The sequence below is a fragment of the Marmota marmota genome, unplaced genomic scaffold (assembly GCF_001458135.2).
Source record: "Marmota marmota marmota unplaced genomic scaffold, marMar, whole genome shotgun sequence".
NCBI classification, from domain to species: domain Eukaryota; kingdom Metazoa; phylum Chordata; class Mammalia; order Rodentia; family Sciuridae; genus Marmota; species Marmota marmota.
In genome coordinates this window covers 9,125,354-9,135,516 of record NW_026000171.1, presented here as the reverse complement: position 1 = coordinate 9,135,516, position 10,163 = coordinate 9,125,354, and the positions used below count along the sequence as shown (strand labels likewise).

At 38.5% G+C, this 10,163-nt stretch overlaps 1 protein-coding gene across 1 annotated transcript in view; it reads left to right on the top strand.

Annotated features, from left to right (window-relative positions):
- Atp6v1e1 (ATPase H+ transporting V1 subunit E1) overlaps positions 1 to 9,856 on the top strand; it is a 25,174-nt gene extending 15,318 nt beyond the window's left edge. The window contains exons 6-9 of the mRNA XM_015500817.2: positions 1,164 to 1,232; positions 4,032 to 4,126; positions 7,128 to 7,215; positions 9,343 to 9,856. Coding sequence (XP_015356303.1) covers positions 1,164 to 1,232; positions 4,032 to 4,126; positions 7,128 to 7,215; positions 9,343 to 9,405 — 315 coding nt within the window. The 3' untranslated portion in view covers positions 9,406 to 9,856. The remainder of the gene's footprint in view (positions 1 to 1,163; positions 1,233 to 4,031; positions 4,127 to 7,127; positions 7,216 to 9,342) is intronic.
- The last annotated feature ends 307 nt before the right edge of the window (positions 9,857 to 10,163 follow it).

Genomic DNA, 10,163 nt, shown 5'->3' with positions numbered 1-10,163 from the left:
TTGTTCATTGTTGAATGTGCTAAAAAATGAAGGCTTTTTGCAATTAAATTGAGATTTGCCCACCTCCAACAAAAAAAAAAAGGGAAGAAGGTACTAGCTTGGATGGCAACTTAACCTTTCTTAAGAAACTAGATGCTGAACTAAAATTAACATACAATGTGGTAAAATTCCTCTAACCCCCCAAATTCAGCTGTTATTAGACCACGCATTTCATCACAGAATTTTGATCTTTTTAAAAAATTTTCTCTTCTTCAGCTAAGTTCTTTACCTTTACTAGAGGAAAATCTTGTTTTCTGCAACGAACAATCATTCGGGGCTCCAACAACTGGTACAAACCCTGTAAGAAACAATCAGATGCCATTGGAGGAAAACACGAACTAAAAGCAACAGCAAAACAATGTTTCTAAAATTCTTTCATCAAGTAAGGAACAATGTCTCCTGAGAAGACAGCACAGATAGTATGAGAGAACATGGAGGGAAAATTCCAATTATTGCAAACCAGATAAACTGACAATCTGGTACTTAAATTCAAATTCATATGCTAGTCTTTTTTTTAATGTTTTATTTATTTTTATGTAGTGCTGAGGATTGAACTAAGTGCCTCACATGTGGCAGACGAGCACTCTACCACTGAGCCACAACCCCAGCCCATCTTACTATTCTTTTATATGGTCTTATTCAAAACCATATTTTACTCAAAGGGTCAAATCTGCTTTCAGCTTTAAACTTGCTTTGTTTGATTTTTACCACTAAAGTATTTGCTTCAGGTGTAATTGCTTAGTCCTAGGTGGTGATTCCTTATTTTACTTATGTTAATCACAAAAATCCAATTGATAAGACTAGCATTTAGGGGCTGAAGTTGTGGCTCAGCAGTAGAGCTCTCGCCTAGCACATGCGAGGCCCTGGGTTCAATCCTCAGCACTACATAAAAATAAATAAAACATTAAAAAAAAGACTAGCATATGAATTTGAATTTAAGTACCAGATTGTCAGTTTATCTGGTTTGCAATAATTGGAATTTTCCCTCCATGTTCTCTCATACTATCTGTGCTGTCTTCTCAGGAGACATTGTTCCTTACTTGATGAAAGAATTTTAGAAACATTGTTTTGCTGTTGCTTTTAGTTCGTGTTTTCCTCCAATGGCATCTGATTGTTTCTTACAGGGTTTGTACCAGTTGTTGGAGCCCCGAATGATTGTTCGTTGCAGAAAACAAGATTTTCCTCTAGTAAAGGTAAAGAACTTAGCTGAAGAAGAGAAAATTTTTTAAAAAGATCAAAATTCTGTGATGAAATGCGTGGTCTAATAACAGCTGAATTTGGGGGGTTAGAGGAATTTTACCACATTGTATGTTAATTTTAGTTCAGCATCTAGTTTCTTAAGAAAGGTTAAGTTGCCATCCAAGCTAGTACCTTCTTCCTTTTTTTTTTTTTGTTGGAGGTGGGCAAATCTCAATTTAATTGCAAAAGCCTTCATTTTTAGCACATTCAACAATGAACAAACAGGAGAGCCACTTTTTGAACATATAAACATATAAAAGTCCTTACCTTCTTACTTTTCTGGGAACTTAGAAGTACTATGATCCTAAAATCAAATAATAAAAGCTGCGCCTCCTGGATTGGAGCAAAGATAGGCAGTGCCTTCTTCAGGAAGCAGCCTACTGCCCTGCACAAGGCCTGGCTATAACCTAATTAAATGTATTCGCATACTCAGAGAAAGAAGAGAAGTTGGTCACCTCAGATAGTATCACCAAGTTGCTCATCTGATTACCATTCTTCTTCCATGTAGCTTGCTTTAGGGCAAGGACTTGCTGAGTCCCTTGGCAACTGCATTTCTTAGAACACACCAATACATTTATAATAATATCCATGCATTCATAGTATAATTTGTCTCCCTAAGTAACTTGTCTCCTAGGAAAGAAAGTATGCCATTGAGGGAACATAGGTATTCATTCTCCTTAGGTACATCTTTGCTACTGTAATGAATTATATAGTTCTAGTTTGTCATGTATCCATGTTTGTGCTGACATGTCATTATGAACCTCTAAACCAGAGGACTAGACATTAGAGTGGAGAGTTTACTAAGGGTCTGTCATTCTAAGGAGGTCGGTCTAAAGTTGCCAGCTAACCTTAAGTAGATGACACTGGGTATCAACCAAACGTTTTCTTAAAACTTACACTGTCAATTATTAGCTCTCCAGACTGATGCTATATTAGCTACAAAGAGCAGGGAATTGTTGAATATCTACATCAGTTTGTTCAACTAGTAACATCAGAAAAAAATTGAAATTCTTTAATTTCTTTGTGAAAATATTTACATATCTAACATAATAGGGTTCAGGTCTGGCCTTTCCAGTAATTGTTTGACTATCAAATTGTAATATAGCAGTAAAAATCCATTTTCATCTTTCCCAGTGAACTGTGGCATTTAGTCCATTCACATTATCATGCAACCATCAGCACTGTGCATCTCCAGAATTTTCTCATCTTCCTCTGTGCAGCTCTGTACCCAGTAAACAATAGCTCCCCATTTGCCCTATTCATTCCTGAATTCTATTTACTTCATGTGTGTGGTACCATTCACTATTTGTCATTTTGTAACTGGTTCATTTCATTTAGCATAATGTTGTCAAGTGTCACTTGTATTGTAGCATGTGTCAGAATTCCATTCTCTCTCTCTCTCTCTCTCTCTCTCTCTCTCTCTCTTTCTTGGTACTGGAGAGTGAACCCAGGAGTGCTTAACTACTGAACTGCATCTCTAGTCCTTTTGACTTTTTGAGACAGGGTCTCACTATTGGTTAGGACCTTACTAATTTGCTGAGGCTGGCTTTGAACTTGCAATCCTCCTGTCTCAGCCTCCCAAGTTGCTGGATCCCTTCTCTAAAACTATATAATATTCCATCAGATGTATATGCCTGGGGGCTAGGGTGATAGATCACTTGCCTAGCATGTGTGAGGCCCTGGGTTCAGTCCCAAGCACCACATAAAACTGAATAACAAAAAAGGGTATTGTGTCCATCTACAACTAAAAATATTTAAAAAATGTATATGCTGTATTTTGCTTATCCATCCTCCATTGATAGACACATGGGTTGTTTTACCTTTTGTGATTATTGTTGCCGAGAAAATAAGTGTATGTATATATATATATATATATATATATATATATATATATATATATATATTACCCAGAAATGGAATTGATAGATAATAAGGTAATTTTGAGAAAGTATTGCAGAGTTTTTTTTTTAAATATATCTTTATTATTATTTTTATGTGGTGCGGAGGATCAAACCAAGTGCCTCACGCAAGCTAGGTGAATGTTCTACCACTGAGCCACAACCCCAGCCCCCATACTGCAGAGTTTTAAGCAGCTGCTACATTTTATATTCTCTCCCCCATAGTGCACAAAGGCTCTAATTTTTTCCACACCCTCACTAACACACTTTCTGCTTTGGGGTGTTTTTTGTTTGTTTGTTTGTTTTGAAACTGTTCTTTGCCTAGGCTGGCCCTGAATTTCTGGGCTTAAGTGATCTTCCTGTCTCATCCTCCCTATTAATTGGGACCTCAGGTGCATACCACCACTGCACATGGCTGGGTTTTTTATTTTTATTTTTATTTTTTCTGTAATAGCCATCCTAATGGGTGTGGGATGATACCACTCTTTCTTGTGTAGACTGTTGTCCGATCTTTTGCAGCTGCCATTTGAAACTCTTAACAGCCAAATCCCACTCCTCTTCCTGATGCTTTTGGCTGGAGTGATAACATCTTCCTCTTATCTTCCCACACTTCACACCTGTGTCCATCAGTTATTCACAAAAGTTGCTCATATCTCTTCACTCCTGCATGCAGGCTCTCAGTTAATCTCATTCTTCCTTATAGGTGGCATTATTTTACATTCCATTTGCAGAGCATATATTTTTCACTTAGAGTAAATAGGAATATCCTTATATGTATAGGCTGTTGATTTGCAGGTGGTGGTGTACCTGTTCAACAGTTTTCTTAAAACTTTTTTTTGGTTGTTTTCTCTTCAGGCTGCAGTGCAGAAAGCTATTCCTATGTACAAAATTGCCACCAAGAAGGATGTTGATGTCCAAATTGATCAGGAGGCTTACCTGCCTGAGGAAATGTAAGGAGTATTCCTGCTGTTAACATCTAGAATCTCACTGCAAGAATGTTCTTTGCACTGGGTCTTTTTAAAAGCATGTTTAAGTGCTTTCTTTAAGTATTTAAAGTGCTTTTAAAAAGCATTTAAAAATGCTTGGTTGGAGGGACAGTAAGAGATTGCATGCTTAGCATGTGTAGGGCCTTGGGTTTGATCCCCAGGACCAAAATTAAAAGTGTGTTTTCTCTAGCACACTCGCAGCCAGAGGTGGTGTTATAAATGCTGCAGTTTTCTCTGGAAATGCTCTGCTCTTTTTTGTTAACCAGCTAGTATACTCTAAAAGTCTGTGGTTACTTCATTCATCCCAAAGAAAAGTGATACTATTACTGTAACCCAAACTTATAGCTGGGTCTATATCTATGAATTGGATGCTGAGGAAGAGAGTTCCTAATACTAAATTGTTACCAAAACAAGAATCAGGCTGAAGATGTATTTCAGTGGTAAAGCACTTGTTTAAGAATGCATGAGGCCCTAGGTTCAATACTCAGCTCTGCCAAAAAGAAAAGAATATAAAAAACTATGATTATTGCATGTGCTAATAATTAGGTTCAAGTGACATCAGTACTTCTGCAGACTATGAGGTAATGACAGACCCAGGCAAGTGTCCCTAGAAAACTTCATGCAGTTGAGGTAGGTATAGAAACTCTGAGGAAGGGTAGAGGGTTGGGTTGGTTTGAGTTTTTTTTTTTTTTTGGTACCAGGGATTGAACTCAGGGGCACTTGACCACTGAGCCACATCCCCTGCCCTATTTTGTATTTTATTTAGAGACAAGATCTCACTGAGTTGCTTAGCATCTCCCCATTGCTGAGGCTGGCTTTGAACTCGCGATCCTCCTGTCTCAGCCTCCTGAGTTGCTACGATTATAGGGGTACACTACTGCGCCTGGATTTTTTTTTTTTTTTTTTTTTTTCTGGGGATTAAACCCAGNTTTTTTTTTTTTTTTTTTTTTTTTGCTGGGGATTAAACCCAGGGCTTTGTGCATGCAAGGCAAGCATTCTGCCAACTTAGCTATATCCCCAGCCAGGTTTTTTTAATTGACATCATTGTTAAATGAGATACTGTGCCTGGATAAATGAGCCTAGCACAGTGCTGTGGAAACTGAACATGCAGGGCAGGTTAACACTAGTTCAGGGGCTCATAAATAACAGGTTTTACTTATTAAAGATCCCTGTTCCATCCCTAGCATGCAAAACAAAAACAGCAAAAATAAAAGATCATTGTTCCTTTGGAGACAGATGTGTTTCGAATTTTAGAGTTTAGAAAAATACTGTTCTGTAATATCCCCCACCAGTGTCTGAGGCATCGCCCCATGATCAGGTGCACTAGTGTTTCCAAGTGGAATAGGAACATCCGCACTGTGAAGAACTAACACTTTGCAGTTGTTGGTGATAAATTGACTAAAAGATATTTCCAGTTCTAGAGTCACATGACTGGATAGTTTTTGTTTTCAGAGCTTTTGGATTTTAGTATTGCAGATACAGGACTGTAGACCTATTCTAGTGTAGAGTGGTTATCAGGACAGTTACTCCATTATCTAACTCAGTCTTTGAAAGTAAGCCTGTCTCCTGGTTTATGAAATAAAGAGTATACCAAAGTTTTTTTAAGGTCCACAGGAAGATTCAGTGACACAGGAAAAGCCCATGCTGACCTTTAGGAGGTGCCTGGCATATTCTCAGTCCTCTCCCTCACTCCTCCAATGGGACAAAGAATTGTATTGTAGACAATGGGTCAGGATTTTAGCAAGGAACCATCCTATCCTAATGAAGAATACAGGCTGTTTAGAGAAACCAAAAATAGATGAAACAAATGGAAATGCAGGAAGGAGGTGCAAGAAAAATAATTAAGGCCCCCTTATCCATCAAAATTTTCAAAAGAAGGTTTGTAAAACCTTTCCTAATCTTGTCTGATAGCCTGCTAATTTCAAGAAAAAATTGATACCATAAAGTGATATAGTAAATGAATTTCATTCTCAGAGGGCGCTTGGCCTGTTCACTTTATAGCTTTAAGTGCTAAAACTGAAGAAAGGAATAGTAAGTGAAGTGTGGCTTTGGGCCGAGGTTTGGCAGAATGTAGTCAGTGTCTTTCAGAGAACACATAGTTAAGAGTATTGCCTTACCAATGTTGCCTGGTAATTAGCAGCCTCTGGACTTTAAAAATTCAGATGCAGTTGGCCTAGTGGTGCACATCTGTAATCCCAGACACTTGGGAGGCTGACGTAGAAGGGTAGCAGGTTTAAGGCCAGGCTGAACCTTGTCTCAAAAATTAAATAAAAAGGGCTGGGTATTTCATTCAGAGGTAGAACGCTCCTGAGTTCAATCCGCAGTATACTCTCCCATGTCCCCCCCCAATTTTTTTTTTTTTTTTTTATAAAGAGAGAGAGAATTTTCAATTTTTTCATTTTTTAGTTTTCGGCAGACACAATATCTTTGTTGGTATGTGGTGCTCAGGATCGAACCCGGGCCGCACGCATGCCAGGCGAGCGTGCCACCGCTTGAGCCACATCCCCAGCCCCCAATTTTTTTTTTTTTTAATGAGGACTTGGTCTCAGCAATAGACCCTATTGACTCTATTGAGATAATATCTTCCCCTTTTCATTTTTTAGGAAGGGATAGCTGTTAGAATTGGATGCTGTGTAAGAATCAGGCACAGAGCAGTCACTTGTATTAACACCACAAAGACCTGAACTCCTCAGAAGCATTTTTTTAAAATATTTTTGTTTTAGTTATAGATGGATGCAATACCTTTATTGATTTTTATTTGGTGCTGAGGATTGAAACCAGTGCCTCGCCTGTGCCAGGCAATCCTAGCCCCTCAGAAGTGTTTTGAATTAACATCAAGCCTGTTCATCATTTTGCACACACCACGCCCTCAAGCGGCCTTCCTCTCAGAGAATGATGTAAGCAAACCATGTGTTTTTGTCTTCTTCAAATCTGTAAAAATTGTTATTTCTTGTGTTTGTTATAGAGCTGGTGGAGTTGAGATCTATAATGGGGATCGTAAAATAAAGGTTTCCAACACCCTGGAAAGCCGGCTGGATCTCATAGCCCAGCAGGTGAGCGTGGGAAAACTTCTTGTTACCTGCTCTACTGTTCTTTGAAGTGGTGCAGAGAACACATGTCCATGTACTGGTATTTGGGATTTGTCACTTTCCACTTTTTTACTTTTTCTTAGAGAATAAGGATTCAGCATGCAGCAGCATTTACTGAGGAAATAGGACTCATATGGGATCAGAACCAGGGTTCTATTTATCTAGGATTCTTTTTATTTATTTATTTGTTAATTTACTTGTACTGATCATTTATACATGACAGCAGAATGCTGTTCAATTCATTGTACACAAATGGAGCACAATTTTTCACTTGTGGTTGTACACAAGTAGGGTCAAAGCATTCAAGCAATCATACAAATACCTAGGGTAATGATGTCCGTCTCATTCCACCATCTTTCCTATCCTCCTATACCCTCCTCTCCCCTCCTTCCCTTTTGGCCAATTCATAGTTCTTCCACTCATCCCATCCCTCCCACCCGCTGCCCCGTCCTTACGGATTATCATCCACTTAATCAGAGAAAATATTTCGCCTTTGGTTTTTGGGGATTGGCTTACTTCGCTCAGCGTGATATTCTTTTTATTTTTTATTTTTATTTTTTTAGTTATTGTCAGACCTTCATTTTATTTATTTGTATGTGGTGCTAAGAATCAAACCCAGTGCCTCATGCATGCTAGGCAAGCGTGCTACCACTGCCCACAACCCCAACCCCAGCGTGATATTCTCTAACTCCATCCATTTACTTGGAAATGCCATAATTTTATTCTCTTTTATTGCTGAGTAATATTCCATTGTGTATATATAACACAGTTTTTTTTTATCCATTCATCTGTGGAAGGACATCAAGGTTGTTTGCAGTTTGGCTGTTGTTATTGTGCTGCTATAAACATTGATGTGGCTATGTCACTGTAGTATGCTGTTTTTAAGTCCTTTAGGTATAGACCAAGGAGTGGGATAGCTGGGTCGAATGGTGATTCCATTCCAGGTTTTCTAAGGAATCTCCATATTGCTTTCCAGATTGGCTGCGCCAATTTGCAGTCCCATTAGCAATGAATGAGTGTACCTTTCCCCCCACATCCTCGCCAACATTTATTCTTGTTTGTCTTCATAATAGCTGCCATTCTCACTGGCATGAGATGAAATCTTAGTTTTGGTCTGCATTTCTATAATTACTAGAAATGTTGAACATTTTTTCATATATTTGTTGATCAGTTGTATATCTTCTTCTGAGAAGTGTCTGTTCATCTCTTTAGCCCATTTATGCCGAGTTCTTTATCCACGAAACAAGTAAATACTTGTTTAAAGGAATTATACGTCTGCTGACTACTCAGATCTTTCCATGTTTGCACAAATGAACTCTAGGAAACAAACCAGGAAAATCCCACTTGCTGTACAATGCTGGGCTAATCTCCTCTGGACTGCCAACTTGGTTGCTTCCTTGTTTCATAGCCAAAACACTTTGTCCTTGTGTGTCATCTTCTGGTAATTTAAACATTAGAGGTGTGTAGCCTAGTATGGTAGCCATGAATGTTTAAATTAAGATTACAACCTTAGGGCCTGAGGGTGCAGCTTAGTGGTAGAGTGCTTGCCTAGCATGCACCAGGCCCTGAGTTCTGTCCCTGGAATTCCTTAGTCTCACCAGTACACTTTTCAAATATGCTACCATATTAGATAGCACAGCTTTAGAAGTTTGAGGTTAAATCCTAAGGATTGTTAGTTGATGTAAGGAATGCTTCAGCACAGACTTACATCTTAAATATTATGTGTGGTTCCTTCTGTCACATAGAATGCACTTAATAAATGTTTGTTGTAAGAAAGAAATGTAGATGATCCAGAATTATGAGGTAATAATGTTAATGGGTCTATCTTCTTAGATCACAATATAACAGGTCTTAGAAATGACTTCAGATTTTTCATATTTTTACTTTTTTTTTGTAAGCAGTCAGTCTGCACCCCATATTTGTGATTAGTTCAGTTAAAGTGCATCATATAAGTGAAGGCAGATGTGGTGCATTTAGCTTTGTGATTGCCTCTTCAACCATTTAGAGATTAATAACTTTCTTGATGTGGTTAAGATGGGAGGTTTTTGACAAGTCTCCCAATTGATGACACTTAATTTTTTTTCTTCACAGATGATGCCTGAAGTACGAGGAGCCTTGTTTGGTGCAAATGCCAATAGGAAGTTTTTGGACTAAGCCCTTGGGAGGTGAAATTAATCTACTGCTGTACCTCTGAGAAGCAAGATCATCTATGTAGCTTACTATGTAGCTTCTTCTTTGTTGTTCTGCTATTATATTTATCAGTGGATATCCTTCTGTAGCTAACATCCTTGGCCTAATGTTAACAACTGGAGGTTTCCTAAGTGTGATCAGGACCCACAGTAATTTGTCTCAGATACCACAGCTTTTATTTGGTTCTGTAGCATGAAGAGGAGGGGTCAGATGGTACTGCATGGACTATACCAAGTCTCCTGTTCTTTTCACTGTTCTAATTACCTAATCTAAACAGTGATATGCATGGTGATCTTTGCTCTTTAGGTATGGGGCATGTATTCTTTGGGCCTAGAATTTTTCTTCATCTGTAAATGTGATTTAAAATCTAAGCAATGAATTTTCTTTATTTATTAAAACAAAAGATTTATGTGGATTTAATTGTAATTTATTTTTGCATGTATCATGCTAGCGATCAAACCTTAGGGACCTGCACATGCTAGGCAAGCATTCTACCTCTGAGTTAGTCCCCAGCCCTTTTTATTTTGAGACAGGGTCTCACTAAGTTGCCCAGGCTGACCTCAAGCTTGGGATCCTCCTGTCTCATCATCCCAAGTTTCTGGGATTACAGGCATGTGCCACCACACACAAAATTTTTGAGAGATAGGGTCTCATTGAGTTGCCCAGACTGACCTTAACTTAAGAGTCCTTCTGCTCAGGTCCCAAGTGGCTGGGATTATAGT